Genomic DNA, 17,711 nt, shown 5'->3' with positions numbered 1-17,711 from the left:
TTGGGCTTGTTTGTGTGTGTGTGTGTGTGTGTCTCTGCCTTCAGTTTTGTTTTTAGTAACTGAAGAGGAGCTCTGTTGGCCTCAAATCATGTGATTGGTTTGAACATTTAAGAATATCCCATTTCTTTGCCTTGGGATATTTTGGGTTGTTTCTGCAGTACACTTTGGGTCCTTATGGAGTTGTACTGTTAAATGCTTTCCAATCAACTGGCATCAGCCAAATCTCTGAATTTCAGCAGAGATTATAGTACTGAGATGCACACATTTTCTTTCCAGTGATATTGGCTTAATGGTAGTTTTCAGCCAGAGTTTTGTTGAGCAACTGATGTGTTTTACAGCCTGTTTTAATTAAGAGGAGACATCTATGTTTTCTTTTCTTTTCCATGATGTTTTCATTAGGCTACTTTAATCTCGTTCCCCCCAGATTTCATTGTTTTGTCAAGTTTTGCACAACTGCGCGTCAGGCTTTTTTTGTTATATGGTAATATCTCCATCGTATGCACCTCACTGACGACCATCCTTTCTGTATCGCAGAGTGCCATGGCTCACTATCATAAGTTGAGAGAGGTTCTGTCAGACATGGAGATGAAAGGCACCATCCACCAGCAAGTATGCCTCACCACTGGTAATGGCAGGAGCTACCGCCGCCTGTACTGTGGATTCCATCTCCCGCATTGGTGAGTGTGATGACCATCAGCAGTCCGCTGCGGACCCAGGCATAGATAGCATTCAGCAAACCCCTCCTATGATGGGTGCTTCTGACCTTGGTGGGTTGGCTGGTGATGGGGCCTCCCCAGACTCCCTTGCTGCTTTCCTGTCACACAGTTTTCGTTCTCTTGAACCTGAAAAGTGGACATGGATCAGGGACTTACCACACGTTTTGGTAGAATCATTAAACCAGTTTGTCGCTTGATTGAATCAATGGCTCAACCTGAAACACTTCTTGGGCTTGAACCTGTTCGAGCAGCGGTTATTGATGTGTGAATTTGTTTATTACTGTATGTTGCCAATTGGTATTGTTTTTGGAAAAGGAAAATCACATCACAGAGTTGTCTGCACCTCTGTGAGGTCTGATTGCTTTATGGTGATGCCCATAGATATTATGGTCTGTTTTGTGTGGTGTAAACTGCACCTCATTTTGTCTATAGTGTGTCCTGGGATCTTTCTAGACGCCGAGCAGGTCTCGAATTTGTTTGACATCACATGTATTGTTATTATTATCACATGTGTTATTTGTTAATGTGGGTGTATTTATACATATATTTTTTGTATTTGTGTGTGTGTGCTCTTCAGGATTTTATGTAATTCTTGAGGGGTGAATGTAATCAGGTCATAAATGACATATTGTTATAATTACACAAAATGTGTTCGAAACCCCAAGCTGTCCCTGGTATACCTGACTTTTAGGACCTCTAAGCCTGTAGTTATGTTGATTATAAGTTAGAGCCCTTCCTCATCCCTTTCTTCTTCTTTGGTTCAACCCTATAAATTTGAGGTACCCCTTTGGCCTCTCCCCTTTTCTACAATTCTCACGTGGGAGAGGAGCTGGTGCGGGCAAGTTATTTACTTGGAAGTCTTTCTTTTTACCTTTCATTGTCAGACATAATGCAGGAACACACCGGTTACATATACTCTTCCTGTTATTCTGGTACATCTTGGTGTTTTTGGTTAATGTCACAGCTGTCTGATTTTATGAGGCTATACTGGATAAAAGAGGCTGGTGTGGTCTAGATTTACTTTAATTTGCCAGTTTTGTTTGACTTTACAACAGAGAGAGAAATTTTCAATAAATAGTGTTAGAAACGCAGCAGCTCATGTAGTTTAAATACTAACCTTTATGGGCTATTGTAAAAGCGTGAGGGATCACTATGTATTCAAATTTGAAATTTGCGTTTGTAAAATAGTTTAGTGTGGTCAGAGTCCTCAAAAGCTGTGCATAAATCACTGCACACAAGCGTTTGTAATACATTTCAGCTAAGTTTCACTATGTAAGGGTTCAACCAGCCACTAAGGGAATGGGTCAAAGTTAGAGGAAAATCAGATGTCAAGAGGGAATGTGACACTTTATCTTGAAAGATGACAGCTTATTCAGACTTTTTTTAGTTCATGTTTATCGATTCTAGGAACATGACCACATTATTGAAGTTTACAGAGTTCCTTTGACTGCATGGCCTGATTTTTGTCCAGAAGCAATGTGACATCTGTATGTACACAGCTGTGGTTCAGTGCAGTTATGTGGAGCCTCAGCAAAAATGAATACTGTCAGAAACATCAGTTTTATTGTTTCACTGCATTTTATTAATTTATGTATTTAATACAACTGAAGATGAATAGGAAACCTATAACAGATGATAAAACACATGAAGATACAGAGCACATAATAATGCAAAAATATTCCTGTCCAAAACACAGATTCTGATTTAGTTGAGCAGAAATCTGAAAACAACACACATTCAAACTGAATGTGTGTTGTTTTTCTGATTTTCTTCTTCTAGCACTTAAGACTTCCTTGTGCAACTGTATCTGTTTTTTATGATACCTGTATAGAAATATTCCTATTTCTTCAGTGTTTCTTATAAATGATTATTGGTGCAAAACTCAACCCTTTCAATTCTAGTAATACTTGGAGAGATTGCAGTGAGGTCCAACCTCGTGCTTTGTGTTGCCAGGTTAGGAATCTGGTTGAAAGTTTTGAAAGTCAGACAGCAGAATGTGAGCTCTTGAGAGACGCTCAAGGCGCATCTTAAGATCTTCTCTTTTATTTTTTGTGCCACTATCCTCTTCAAGCAGGTACTCTTTTCTTTCCTTGTCCGTAAATGTGTCCAGCATCTTACTCTGCAGCTCGCTGGCAAACTCCTGCAGCATCTGATACCGGATCACCAGGGGGATCTGGTCAGCAAGACGCTGACCAGCAATCTGTAAGTGTAGTGTGCTTATTAAAACGTTCCTTAAGGTTTTATTGCAAATTACATGTAATTATCAAAAAATATTTCAGATCACTCTAGGCATATTTAATCACACCATAAAATGATAGATCTTATTTTATGGATCTAAAAGTGTGATTAAATATAAAAGATGTAAGTTTTAGGTATTATTTTTTTCTCAAAGAGGTTTCAGTGTTTGCTTTTCTTAATATGTTAAAAAAAAAAACTAAAGTCAACTATTTCAATGGGATACATGTGGATACAATGAATCACATGCTTTAAACAAAAGCATTAAAAAAGCAATTGAGTGACATTTACATTGTAATATGCTTCAAAATGTCTCATCGTCTCCTTCGAGGTCATCCCACCAAAGCACAACTGGCCATTTTTTGGAATTCCATTTTGTATCTCCGTGATGTATTTGCTGTCCTGAGTGTAAACAAGCATCTCCATCTTAAACTGCATCCCCAGAATGAACTTTGCTTCCTCTTCCCTTTCATTCCTGATGGTTTCAATGTTCATCTAAATCACACAAAAAATGTCAATAAATATTCATTAGCGTTTAGTAATATGTGCACAGCAATACATTATAAAGAAGACGATACCTTCGCTGTATTGATGAGGTTCGGAAAGCCCACAAAGCTGTTTTGTGCCAGTTCAATCAGCTCTTTCCTCACAACCTCTAAAAGCAATAAAACGATAATAAGTTAGTCAAAAAATGTACCAAATGAAAGATTACCTGCAAAATAAGATTCAAGTATTATGAGAAAAAAAAAACATGCCTGACACTTCCTTGAGTTTCTGGATAGCAGGCTCCTCCAGCTGTTTGATCTGCTTCTGGATCATGGACTCAAAAGTACTGTAGCTCACGAGGAATGGCAGTTCTCTTCCACGGTACATGTGCTCAAACTGAGACTCTTCTCTCAGAATGTGCTCTTTGACTGCAGTGCAATGAAAGTTAAGTGATGATGTAAAATATGTTTTTTTAATGACAGTAATTTTTTTTTACTTTAAATGTTAGAGTTACTTTATGTAGTAGCTTGTAAGCAACAGAGGGAATCTTAAAAACGGATGAATGAAAAAGTTGTTAATTGACTTACATGATGATCCAGAGTCTTTTATGATTTTCTCCCATGCTTCAAACTTATTTCTGATTGTGAAAAAGATGCTGGAGTTGTATCCACATTTTAATTCTTCACCTTTGGTCAGACTGATAGCATCCTGTGCAAATGCTAACACAAGCTACGATAGAACAGGTTCAATTAAATGAACAGGACGTGTGTTTCCAGAAGCTCGTATTGATTTTGCTTACTCTTTTACTCACATCACTGAGAAACTTTTGTCTCTGAGTTGCATCAGATGGGGGTCCAGTCCTTAATTTTTTTAGCTTTTCCTGAGTCTGTTCCAGTTTCTTCTGTGTCTGCTCATCAAGCCGTGGCAGAGATTTCTACAAATCACATGGACAAATCACATCAAAGCTGGAGTGGGTTAAAGCTCTCCCCAGTGACCTACAAAGGTAAAACAGTAATAAGTACTCACCTGAATATGATGCACCAGTTCAAGAGTGAGTTTTTCTGCCAGGTTAGGAACAGTGGCCTGACCCTCATCAAAGAGAGTCCTACAGCACAAACAAAAGGTTAGAGTATAAGCAACACAGCCTAACACACCACAAACACTTGTTTGCATAATTTCCAAAAAGAGCAAACTTACTGGAAATGGGCATGCTCTTCGAAGAAGGCTTCCTCATTTTTTAGTGCTTCAGAAAGTGAAACCTTCTCTGTGATCTCCTTCTGACCCCTGCATTTGACCACCGTGTAGCCCTTCTTCAGCGGGATGACTTCATTATGGACAATTTTAACCACGTTCCCTTCTGTGCCTTTGTCCACCAGGTCAGGTTTAGTCAAGACACCTGACAGAGAGAGATAGTGTTGGATTCCCCACCTTATGAGAAGACTGATAATTTGTATTGATCACTGCAAGCTGCAGTCAGAGCTTGGTGCCAGTCATCAAATGTTGCCAACATTGTTTGCTCAGCAGGAAAGGGATCTTTAACATGATCACAGATGTTTGCAAAAGAAATCCAGTGGATGACAGAAATGTACAGACATTTTGGATACATATAAATGCAGCGTTTCACAATACTGGACATGTTTGTCTGGCAGTGATTGCTTGTACTCAGTCAGTTAAAATCCATCAGGAATGCACTGTTTATTTAACAGTGCATTCCTTCTTTCATTTTACTGTCAGTTGACATGTTACCTTTAAATTGTTTATATATAGCTGTCACTCCATTCATTTATGCTTTTATCTTTAATAGTAATTCAGATGTACATGTTAAAACACTGCCTCCGATATCATTTTACAGGGATTAAAGTAAGTGGATCCAACGGGTTTTTAACAAATTGGTCAAAAGTTTTAGAACACCCCCATTTTCCCAGTTATTTTTTGCAATTCAAGTAGTTCAGGTCTGATGAATGGTTAGAAAGGCCAGAGGTAAAAAAATAAAAATAAAAAAGAGTAAGGTTAGCCAAAAAGGAAAAAAGTACATTTCAGAATCATACAAAATGGTCTTTTTCAGGGAACACAAAATGGGTTAACAAATTTCAAGCCTTGAAAGCTACTAATTCCTACAGGTGTTCCACCTTTTCTGGATTAACAACAACAACCCAATCTGTCTGCATAAAAGCAGTGTTGGAGCATGTCAAGGTGTCAGTGATTCCAGTTTCCTTCGCCATCAAAAGGCACTCTGAAACTGGGGCAAACTGTTATAGGAAGAGGTCTGGCAGACCCAAAGCCAACTGAATTTGAGGACAGGTTTCTGAGAGTTAGTTTGCGTAACTTTGCTAAGACATCAGAATAAGACAAAGAGGCTTGCCTGGGCCATGAAACACCACCATTGGACTACTGTAGACAGGAAGATGGTATTATAGACTGATGAATCAAAGTTTGAATCTGTTGCTCATCACGCAGGAACCTTGTACGCCGTCGAGTAGGTGAAAGGATGGTTCCACAGTGTGTGGCATCAACTGCCAAACATGGAGGAGGAAGTGTGACGGTCTTGGGCTGTTTTGATGGATCCAGGGTCGGTGACTTGTACAGACTGAGAGGTACCCTGAACTAAAACAGCTACCTTAGCATTCTTCAGTACCATGCAATACCCTTTTGTATGTGTCCAGTTGGTCAGGGGTTCATCCTACAGCAAGATCATGACCCAAAACATAAGTCCAAACTATGCCATAACTACCTCAGGAAAAAAAAACCAAACATGGTAAGATGTCTGTGAAGGTTCTCAGTCATGGTAAGCTTCAAAACATGGAGTGGCCAGCACAGTCTCCAGACTTAAACCCCATCGAGCTGGTTTGGGATGAACTGGACAGAACAGTCAAGGAAACGCAACCTACAAGTGCCACACATTTATGGGCGCTTCTGCAACAGATATGGGAAGAGCTTTCTAAAGATTATTTGATTTCTATTGTAGAAAGAAAGTCATGGATCTTATATCTGCCAAAGGTGGCTACTTTGATGAGTCAACGGTTTAGAATAAATGATTTTCTATAAATTTATGCCATGATTTCTTCTCCAATTGCATATTTGGTCTAAGTTTTCATTTCAGGGTGCAATGAGACATTAAACTGCATAATTTTTAATAAATATTTTTCATAATTATCAATTGGAAAAAGTGGGGTGTCCTAAAACTTTTGACCGGTAATGTAGGTTTAAGATTTGGACCACAAAATCTTCATGCAAATCAGAGATGGTCAAACAGGAGGCCTGTATTGACTAAAGATGGAATGACCAATAGGAAAAACATGTATTTCCTTCTGAAAGTCTCTCTCAAGAAGTTGCTGTCCTGTTTTTAACTTGTTCCTCTCAAATATTAGTGTACCTGAGTCAAATTTGTAGGCTCAGTTTTTATACCTGCTTTTTCTTTTCTGCCCAAATTTTCTATTGAATTACCAACAGGGCTTTGCCATGACCACTACAACTTGTGCTAAAGTGATTTGGCCACAACTTTGGAAATGTGCATGGGGTGATTGCCTGTGTGGAAAAGCAATCTGTTGCCCATCTCTAACTTCCAGGCTGATGTGTTGCATTTGTAGTTCACTGCATCCATATGATGTTAATCACTTGGCAGCAGAAACAGAATCCACAGTAGAGAAACTAAATGACTTAAGAGAGACACTTGCTTACCCAAAGTCCTCTCTCCATCAGGATCCACCAGCTTAGCCATATTCAAAGCCTCTGTAGTTGCAATGTCCACGTTGCATGGAACAACCACCAGGTTGATAGTTTCTTGTTTACTGATGACAGTCTGGATCATAGTTTTAATCTGAAAGTATCCATTCAAAATAAAGTATAAAGATTAAAAATATTATTTCATAAATTGCATAAATGCAGTTATGAACTATACAACCAACTAACTGATGTAAGCAGGAATGTCCAGATAAAGTAGAAAACTCATAACAATAACTACATATAATACCAAAAACCAGCAGTCACACTGGTGTGTCAGTGTTGTCCCTTTTTAACACTATTAGTAACCTATCAAACTCTGGGTTTGTGTTTCATTGGATGAAATTTCTACCAAAGAAATGGCCTTAAAATTGTGAGGGAGACTAGGGTATCATACCTTATCACCAATGTCTGCCGACTGCCCATCTACAGCCACCCGGGCAATGCCAGGCAGGTCGATGAGAGTAAGGTCTGGAACATCCGGGGAGGCAATTTCCAGACTGATGAGCTCACTGCTGATCCCCACCTCATTCCCGATCAATTTAAGTTGAGCTAAAGAGAGAATATGATGTCACGTATGCCTAAGCAACAGATTTAACTTGCCTACTTTGTGCTTCCACGTTTTACGTGGTTTTTAGTAATGACATGAAAGAATTATGTAGACTCACCTTCTCGAATCATTTTCTCGACGAGTGCAGGCTTTTTTATCTTTTCTTCAAAGTCGCGGTAGCTTATCTTTCCATACCACGCCTCTCCTTCCTTCTTTCTCATCATCTTCAGTTCCAGTGGACATCTTGTCACAATACCTGTGTTTTAAAACACTGAGTGTCAGACAATTTCTCTCTCTCTTTTGGACAAATTAAGGAACGATTTCCGATGTTTTCTATTATGACATTTAGCCTCCCATGATTTTGGTGATACAAATATGTAAAAAGTTGTTTTTTTTCTAGTTGGAGTGTAATGCTATGTTTGAGTAACTCTGCTCTGATAGACGGTTTGATTTGTACAAGATCAGGGGAGAATCCATCTTGCCGAAATGCTTTCAGCCAGAGTGATTTGGACTAATCAGCTTCCTGTGAGCATTCTGTTTTCCAGCCATGCTTCACCCTTTAAAATAAACCGTTTTTAACAACAGAGGGGAGGTCATGGACAGAAGGGAGGAGCTGCTTTAACAGCAAGCAGCTCCTAATCTAACCAGGTAGTTTAGATTCCTAAAACTAAAATCAGAAATGTAACTGAAAAGAAAGCTTAAAGTTTCTGGCAGAAAGCTCCTAGGCTAAACCTTTTCCATTAGTCTGAAGCAGAGGAGTTTCTCTACCAAAGGTGAAACTGAACAAGGTTAGCTTGAAACAGAGCTGCACTTTGTTCAGCATTAACGAGTTGGCAGGTTCAGACTATTTTTTTCTGTGCTCTCCATTTCCTTCCCTCCTTTGACTTGTTTCAAACTTCAATTTATAGGAAATAGGCCCCAAACCCAGACCAACCTCCTTCCTCTACAACTCATACACACACGCACACACATATGTTTTCATATCTTAGTAACGATGGTTTATTTGATCCAATTGATATTTGTTCTTACGGATCACCAGCAACACTTCAGCTGAAAATCTGTCACATTTGTAATTTTAGTTTAAATGTACCATTAGGTACATTAAAAAAAAAAAAAAATCAAAATAACAAAACAAAGTCATGAAATTGTCAACTCAAAGTTCAAACCGTGTTCTAGTTATTTTAATGAAATAAAGTAAAATAGCGTGTCATTAAATTAATCAAGTCATTAAATATAGATTTTAAGGAACAGGCTAGTCGCCAAAGAATGTGTTTTGCTGCCTGATACATGCCCTGCACCACCCCCACCTCTCTGCCAGTCTTGATACAGTTCCGTTTTAAGCTTCACTTTCACACTGCTAATGTACGGAAAGTTTCTGAGCTCACCGCTGCCTCTCGGCAGTGCCACCCCGGACAGCGCCTCCAACACAGAGCTCTTCCCCGAGCTTTGGTCTCCAATCACGGCGATAGCAGGCAGCGCCAGGTCCTTCTCTACACCGAGAGAGCGGAGAGAGTCAATGAGGTCGATGAGGGGACGGACCTTCTCATCATACTGCTGGTTCAGAGTGCTCATGCTGGTCTCGGCTTGTCTTACGACAAAAATAACAATTAAAAATGGACAAAGTGATAACATGCTTCGTGAAAAGCAGACCGTGGGTTGGAAGAGAAAGAAAAAGTGATGTGTTTTGTTTCACTTTCTGTACCTCGTGGTGTCTGTTTCATTCAAAAATACAGGAAGCAGCAACAGATGGGATGTCCCTCATTAAGCTGTCACACTTCTTCCTTTAATTTCAGGACTTTCACAAAGTGCATTAACCGTTCAGAAACGACAGGCATTTTCATGCACTGTCCCCCAATTTCAGAGGCTCAAAAGTACCTGGACACCCTGATATGATTTTAAATGAAATCATTGTGTTTAAAACTTTGATGAAAATCCTTGGCAGTCAGTGGCTGACTGAAGTCTAAATGCTCTGCTGGACTTTTGGGCTTGTGTGTGTGTCTCTGCCTTCAGTTTTGTTTTTAGTAACTGAAGAGGAGCTCTGTTGGCCTCAGATCATGTGATTGGTTTGAACATTTAAGAATATCCCATTTCTTTGCCTTGGGATATTTTGGGTTGTTTCTGCAGTACACTTTGGGTCCTTATGTAGTAACATTGTTTAAATGCTTTCCAATCAACTGGCATCAGCCAAATCTCTGAGTTTGAGCAGCGATTACAGTTCTCGCTGCACATTTCTGAATTCATCCCGCTGCTCCTATCAGCAGTCACATCATGTGAGGGGAACCAGTGCCCTGATTCCACTGCAGGCAGTATGGTATAACATTGCTTCCATCATGTTTGACAGATAATGTGGAATATGCTTTAGATTATGAGCTGTTTGTATCCTTCTCCATACTTGACATTTGCACTTCTGTTTCCACTTTCTGCTGGGGCACAACAAATTTCCCACATGTGGGACTAATAAAGGTTAATCTAATCTTAAGCATTAGCAGTTCGTCTCGTAATCGAAAGGTTGCCGGTTCGAACCCCGGCATCACCAGCGTGTGAATGTGTGTTAATGGGTGGATGACTGAATGTAGTGTAAAGCGCTTTGGGGTCCATAGTATGGAGGACCATAAGAGCCATGCACATCGAAATAAAGAATTCTGTGCTTAAATAATGAATTGTAGAATAAATTCTGCATTTGTAAATTAATTTTTCAATTCCAATTTAATAAACTGCATTTCAAAAACCTTTTTCCCATTTGCACTTTAATATGTACTAAACGCTGGCTACGTAAACCCTGGCCCTCTTCTCATAGCCTACGCTCTATCTGCTATTCCCGAACAGAGATACACAAGTTTCTCCGTGACCGCAGCTGCCAGTCAAAGCTGCTACGATGATGTTTCACCCCAATTTAACATCATAGCGAAATAAGAGCTGCTTCATCCAAAGTGGGATTGTCTCCCAACAAGACCAGATTTTCTCCAGAAAGTTTCCCAATTATCTATAAAGCCCACATCGTTTCTTGGACACCAGTCAGACAGCAATTTAAGGAGAACATGCGGCTAAACATGACACTCCTGGTCTGATTGGGGAGGGGACTACAGAGTCTGACATTGTTTTGGCAAAGTTACACACTGATTGAATATTGATTTTAGTGACATCTGATTGATGTAACCGGGTGTCATTATTGCTGATGTGAATTATACTTTTACTGAATTCAGGTTTACCCTCAGCCAGCATGTTTTATTTCCCTCAGTGTTGCCTGCTCTGGCCCCTGGAAGACAATTGACTATGGTTGCTGCTGTCTTCACGTGTCTCAGAACAGAATCAGCAATTACCAGAGTTTGATCCCTGGCGGGTGTGTCGCCGAGTGGAGGAAATAGTTAGAGACATGAACACGGTGGTGGTGTACCAGGGCTTCTGTTTAAGACTATGCTCCCTCCTCACCGTCACCCAGCCATCATGTTTTCCCATCTGCTCAGGATAACCTGCTGGGAGACAGTTAGCAGGGCCTACGCCACCTTCCGCTGCTCCGGCTACAGGGGCCTGACCAGCTACGGGGTTTTCAAGGGTGGGATTTCAAGTGTCCAATTCAGCAATCCAGGCCTCCAGAGCTGCATAAAGGCTACATTTATTACACGTATCATTACTGCTCATTTAAAAAAACAGAAAGCATAACGCCTTCTCCAGAGTCGGAGCAGTCTTCCACAATAATTGGGTTTGACATATCAGGTTAAATAAAGACTGCTGAGGAGCAAGCATGGCTTGGGCCCATCTCAGAGCTCACCCTTGCAGCAGGATAACCATGAAAGAAATTTTGCACAGTCTAAGGAATAAATTCTCCTTCTCACTAGGAAACACTGTGAGGATACCTCCGTTCTTTTTACTGGTAAAAACTTCAGGTGTAGGAAGGGGCCTGTCCAGAGGTACAACCTCCCTGAGCCGTGCTGCTGACCATGCCTATCATTTTATGACCACAGTATACTCATCTTATAACAGATGTCAATCCAGCAGATTATCTTTGGCATGTGGTGGACCAGGGGATTTGCAACATGGATGCACAGCCGACAAATCTGAAGCAACTGTGTGATGCTATCATGTCAATATGAAACTAAATCTGTGAGGAATGTTTCCAGGTCTTTGTTGAATCTGCGCCACAAAGAATTAGGGCAGTTCTGAAGGTGAAAGAAGGTCCAAAACAGTACTGGCAAGGTGTAACTAATGAAGTGGCCAGTGACTGTATTTAGTGTCTAGATATTTCTTCAGTATTTTATTCACTTAATAGCAGGACAGAATACCACATGACTGTGGCCTTGTGTTATACCCTCTCTGCTGCAGTGATGCTGCAGACAAACACAAACATCGTGATCAGACATTTAAGAAGAGCCTCTTGAAGATGAAGGTCTGTGTCTCTTGACCTAAACACATAATCCAGTTAAAGCTAATTTATGTTCATCAATGCCCCTCACACTGTAACTTGAAGTAATAAATTGGTTACTGATTAATTACAGAAGTATATTTGTGAGCTTAAAGATGTAAGCCTTGGACCATCGAGATGAAATGTGGTTGGGAAACTTAACAAGCATTAATAAAACTTCATCAATAGCTCGAGCAAGACCTCAAAACCTTCGCTCACCACGGGTGGTTAGCAGACTGTGGTTGTACCATGCAGCCTAACAACATGCAGTAAATTGCAGGTTAAAGCAGTCTGCTTACACGTTGTTAAACGAGGGAAGGGAAGTAATGTGTCTGTCACATTACCCTTTTGTCCCAATTCATCCCAGGACTCGATTAAATTGCTTCTCACTTTCTACAGTACTTAAAACTGATCAGTAGGACCTGAAACTGCAAACATTCAAACATTCAGGCCAAGTAAGAATCAGCGGGTGAACGTATTAATCTACTATAAGTTTTGGACCAGGAGGTTAAACTCACACAAATTAGCTTCACCCAGGCTCATGAAAACATCCTGCTTACAGATAGCAGATCATTTGTGTCAGCAAGGTTTATATTTGAGCTTCTTGTTCACATAGAACAATTTTTCTTCATTTTTTTTAACGATTACCAAAGTCTGTGAATCCCAAATTGTTCAGTTGTTCTTTTTGCTCCCCCTGAGGTCCCTTTCACCATGTGACCAAAACAACACCCCACTGTACACACTTGGGCCACCAGCAACTTTCTAAATCCTCAATAAAAAGCTGACAGGTTGCAATGATGTTCCAAATAACTTATTAAGAAAACAACTAAAGAGACAGAAACTATTATAAAAACTGGTTTATTTTATATCTCCTAGTTTGAACTGAAGCAATAAAAACATGTATAAAGCATCACAAACTGTGATATTATACAAATCCTTACGTCCTGTCCTGCTGATGCAATGGAGACATCTTCCAGTGACAGTCTTCATCCGTGTGAGTGTGAGGAGGCTCCTAAACCCACCGACACAGAAGTGCATGTTCACAACTCCCTCTGTGCAGGCGGGGTCAGGACCCTCCTCACCCTGGGTGAAGAGGGGCGGTGCTGTGGCCAGTCAGGTATGAAGTGCTGAGAGTGGATCTTTGGTCCTCTGTGCAGCTCTGTCCACTCTCAGCTGACCTGCAAAGCAATAACACAAGAAAGACGTCATTTTAACACAAAACAGCATTTCCATTGTTGGCAGCTGCAGCATGTTGTTAAAATGCTATTTTAAACTCAACATGTACACACAATAACTATAAATAAACTTAGACCTACAGTACTGTAGGACGATGATTTATACCAGCTATTGGAAGGATTTAGTCTTCAAGACAGTTTGTAGCCAATGTGAGGTGATAACTTACATAGCTGGAACACAGCACCACTCTCCAGTTTGTCATTTGGTCATCCATCCTTCTCATCAGGTTGGGGTAAGGCTGTCTTCTGGGTGGAGCATCTCTCTGTGTAGCGCCGTCTGGAATGCTGGGAGAGGACAGGTGTAAAGCACCTGAAGACAAAAAGACAAAGACAAAAGGATGAATTCACAGATCACTGATTTGTTCAATTCACTTTTCTTCTGTTATGTGTTGTTACCTTACCTCTGATCCCTTAGCCGCAGGCTATACCTTATGTAAAAACAAGAGACTACAGTCAGTTCACGACATCATTTTTAAACCTTTTCTACTCATTTGTGTTGACATTAAGTACGGACTTACCTTTGTCCTGCATGGTGAGCTAGAGCTTAAGAAAAAAAATATGTAAGTCATTTAAGCAGTTACCTGTGATATTAACAAAAATAGAAGTAACAACACCTAAAACACTACCTTACAGTCACACAGGCAATGTCACATATTAAGAAAAAAACAATACATTTCACATGTGTTAGTTAATATCCTTTAAAAGTCAGATATTCTTAGTTAGCTGTGTTGCAAACATCACAAGACACAAAGGCTTAACTTAAACATTACAAAGTTAATTAAAAAGTAAAGGATATTTACAAGAAGCTGTCCTCAAAGCAAGAAAGTGTCTTACAAACACTGCAAGACGCAAAGGCCAACTTAAACGTTTAAAGTTTAAAAACAAGTTCTAACATTACCTAGTCAGAGTCACTGTCATCAAGTGAAAGGTTAAAAGGCCTTTCCCAGAAGCGTCTGACACCAAAAGAACCTGATGATGTTGAAGGGCCACAGAACGTGCCATCACTTACCTTGCACCTCTTTGCACTTACCTCTGCAGTGAAGATGTCTTCTCTGCTTCTCTTTGCTGAGGAGGTGAGAACTGAGGTTGAAGGAGAAGCTTCGTGAGAAGAGGGGGAGGATGAGAGAAGGATATACTCACCATACCCACCTTCACTGACACGCTGGATATCAGTGTCCTGTTCTTCATCAGAAGAGGGGGAGGATGAGAGAAGGATATACTCACCATACCCATCTGTTAGTTTCAGCAGATGATGAGAGAAAAGCATTTTAGGCTACATTTATGTCAGACTGAATGACACAAGTTTGACTTTATTTGACCTTGAAGGAGAGGTCAGAGGTCAGATGTAATGTGATATTTTAAATCTTTACACAGTACTTTTATATATAGACCACAGACTCCACACTTTTAAGAATCATAGCTTCTAAATTATAAAGATTTTTGTTCATTTTTGACCAATAATAAAGTTAACCTTGAAGTGGATGTAAGCTAAATTTACATAACCCCACTCTACACCCCTACAAAGTTTGATCAGGATTAATTCAATTTTTTTCAACTATGATGTTTACAAAAAAATAACAGGCAAGCAAACGTTACTAAAAACATAAATTCCTTGGCAGAAGTAAAAATTGCAAACACACAAAGCTGTGCAGGTATGTCTCAAAACCACGGTCAAGCAAAAAACAAACAAATAAAAACTCTTAACACAAAATCTGCATTATTAGGAATGTGCACAAGGACTGTATCTGCCATAAGGACAGATACATGAAATCTTTTTACCACATGCTATCCCTGTGTAATACAATATATCTGTCAGCTATATAATAAGATATATTATAAAGTATTACCATAACATAAGATAGGTCTTAATACCATCATTACTACTATACTATGATTACCGTTCTCATATTCTTTTTTATATTCTTTTATTTTTATTAATTTTTATCATCACGTTTTGTAGCAGGGAAAAAGTTATAGTTTATTTCAATAAAGCCTTTGATCCGGAGAAAAACAGGATGTTAGGAGAAGACCGGGATCTGGTGTGTTTACACCTGTGTGTTCTGACCTCATGACATCCTGAAGATGCTGTTACCAAAGAGACTGATTTTGGGGCATTTTACACATTTTTGTCCATTAAGCTATTTTTAACCATTTCATTAAAAAGTGTCAAATTTGAAGCCTTCAAATCAAAGTAACACCTTTTTTTCAAATTCATACATCAGTCGTTAATAATTTCTACACGTCTCCCAGAAAATTTAAAGCATACAAACAATTTACGGGGAAAAATCTTGGAATACACATATTTTGATAACATTAAAACTTGACATTCACACTGGAACTTATTAAATTATTACAGCCATTTAGTGACTCTTAAAATAACTTAAGAAATGTTAAAAGTACCTGCAGCGAAGTCCAGGGGACTGTCGAGGAGTCGGGGTCGGGGTCCACGAGATAAAAAACAAGTACAAACGATCCAAAGATGAAGTACTTGTTGTCGCTTGCAAGTAAAATCCGCTTTCAGAAAAATATTTTCCAAAACTTAGCTTTCCACAGGCTGAGGTTGACCGCGGTAAAGTGAGCCGTCATTTGTGAGCCGCGGTCAAGCCAGCCGCCTCTTATCCGCCGCATAAATTTCCTTGCGCTTTTACACCAGTCTTTACGGTAGCGCCTTTTCGCTTTATATCCCGATTGAGAGCCTAGACCCGCGCACACGCGCACGCGCGCGCACACATTACGATGGAACAGCCCAATACAGTCAATACAATTATGTCTATTACAAAAATTCATTAAAAATCATCCTTAGTAGTTGAGGTCCAACTTTCAACAGATTCCTTCTCTGGGAAGCCTACTGTACCTGTGTGCCAAGTTTCATCCAGATTTACTGTAGAATTCCTCAGAAATTAAAGGACATTTATATTCAATGCAATACAGTCAATACACTACAATTATGTCTATTACAAAAATTCATTAAAAATCATCCTTAGTAGTTGAGGTCCAACTGTCAACACATCCCTCCTCTGGGACACCTACTGTACCTGTGTGCCAAGTTTCATCCAGATTTACTGTAGAATTCCTCAGAAATTAAAGGAAACTTATATTCAATGCAATACAGTCAATACACTACAATTATGTCAAATTTCAAAAATTCATTAAAAATCATCCTTAGTAGTTGAGGTCCAACTTTCAACAGATTCCTTCTCTGGGAAGCCTACTGTACCTGTGTCCCAAGTTTCATCCAGATTTACTGTAGAATTCCTCAGAAATTAAAGGAAACTTATATTCAATGCAATACATTCAATACACTACAATTATGTCAAATTTCAAAGATTCATTAAAAATCATCCTTAGTAGTTGAGGTCCAACTTTCAACAGATTCCTTCTCTGGGAAGCCTACTGTACCTGTGTGCCAAGTTTCATCCAGATTTACTGTAGAATTCCTCAGAAATTAAAGGGCATTTATATTCAATGCAATACAGTCAATACACTACAATTATGTCTATTACAAAAATTCATTAAAAATCATCCTTAGTAGTTGAGGTCCAACTGTCAACACATCCCTCCTCTGGGACACCTACTGTACCTGTGTGCCAAGTTTCATCCAGATTTACTGTAGAATTCCTCAGAAATTAAAGGAAACTAATATTCAATGCAATACAGTCAATACACTACAATTATGTCAAATTTCAAAAATTCATTAAAAATCATCCTTAGTAGTTGAGGTCCAACTTTCAACAGATTCCTTCTCTGGGAAGCCTACTGTACCTGTGTGCCAAGTTTCATCCAGATTTACTGTAAAATTCCTCAGAAATTAAAGGACATTTATATTCAATGCAATACAGTCAATACACTACAATTATGTCAATTACAAAAATTCATTAAAAATCATCCTTAGTAGTTGAGGTCCAACTTTCAACAGATTCCTTCTCTGGGAAGCCTACTGTACCTGTGTGCCAAGTTTCATCCAGATTTACTGTAAAATTCCTCAGAAATGAAAGGAAACTTATATTCAATGCAATACAGTCAATACACTACAATTATGTCTATTACAAAAATTCATTAAAAATCATCCTTAGTAGTTGAGGTCCAACTGTCAACACATCCCTCCTCTGGGACACCTACTGTACCTGTGTGCCAAGTTTCATCCAGATTTACTGTAGAATTCCTCAGAAATTAAAGGAAACTTATATTCAATGCAATACAGTCAATACACTACAATTATGTCAAATTTCAAAAATTCATTAAAAATCATCCTTAGTAGTTGAGGTCCAACTTTCAACAGATTCCTTCTCTGGGAAGCCTACTGTACCTGTGTCCCAAGTTTCATCCAGATTTACTGTCGAATTCCTCAGAAATGAAAGGAAACTTATATT

General features: G+C 39.3%; 1 protein-coding gene, 1 long non-coding RNA gene and 1 pseudogene across 5 annotated transcripts; all 3 read right to left on the bottom strand.

Annotated features, from left to right (window-relative positions):
• Nucleotides 1-2,116: 2,116 nt before the first annotated feature.
• On the bottom strand, nt 2,117-9,430 carry LOC146518932 (interferon-induced GTP-binding protein Mx-like). Its single transcript, XM_085159398.1, has 12 exons — nt 9,093-9,430; nt 7,826-7,963; nt 7,555-7,709; nt 7,116-7,254; nt 4,635-4,833; nt 4,464-4,542; nt 4,249-4,371; nt 4,025-4,166; nt 3,707-3,865; nt 3,530-3,606; nt 3,243-3,446; nt 2,117-2,916 (listed from the first exon to the last, which is right to left on the bottom strand). The coding sequence occupies exons 1-12, from the start codon at nt 9,337-9,339 to the stop codon at nt 2,671-2,673; spliced, it is 1,908 nt and encodes a 635-aa protein (XP_085015524.1). The 5' UTR covers nt 9,340-9,430; the 3' UTR covers nt 2,117-2,670.
• A 1,079-nt stretch (nt 9,431-10,509) lies between these two features.
• Nucleotides 10,510-12,617, bottom strand: LOC146518931 (uncharacterized; annotated as a pseudogene).
• A 142-nt stretch (nt 12,618-12,759) lies between these two features.
• Nucleotides 12,760-15,898, bottom strand: LOC146518930 (uncharacterized). Of its 4 annotated transcripts, none has more exons than XR_014874197.1 (4): nt 13,860-15,898; nt 13,743-13,769; nt 13,509-13,651; nt 12,760-13,284 (listed from the first exon to the last, which is right to left on the bottom strand). It is a non-coding gene; the product is annotated as an uncharacterized LOC146518930 (long non-coding RNA). The 4 variants fall into 4 exon arrangements; XR_014874195.1 differs by having other exon boundaries at nt 13,743-14,574; nt 15,742-15,898; XR_014874194.1 differs by having other exon boundaries at nt 13,743-15,898.
• Nucleotides 15,899-17,711: the final 1,813 nt, after the last annotated feature.

The sequence above is a fragment of the Neolamprologus multifasciatus genome, chromosome 5 (genome assembly GCF_963576455.1).
Source record: "Neolamprologus multifasciatus chromosome 5, fNeoMul1.2, whole genome shotgun sequence".
In the NCBI taxonomy this organism is placed as follows: domain Eukaryota; kingdom Metazoa; phylum Chordata; class Actinopteri; order Cichliformes; family Cichlidae; genus Neolamprologus; species Neolamprologus multifasciatus.
Note: the sequence above shows the minus strand (reverse complement) of the source record. Positions and strands in the feature narration are given on the sequence as shown.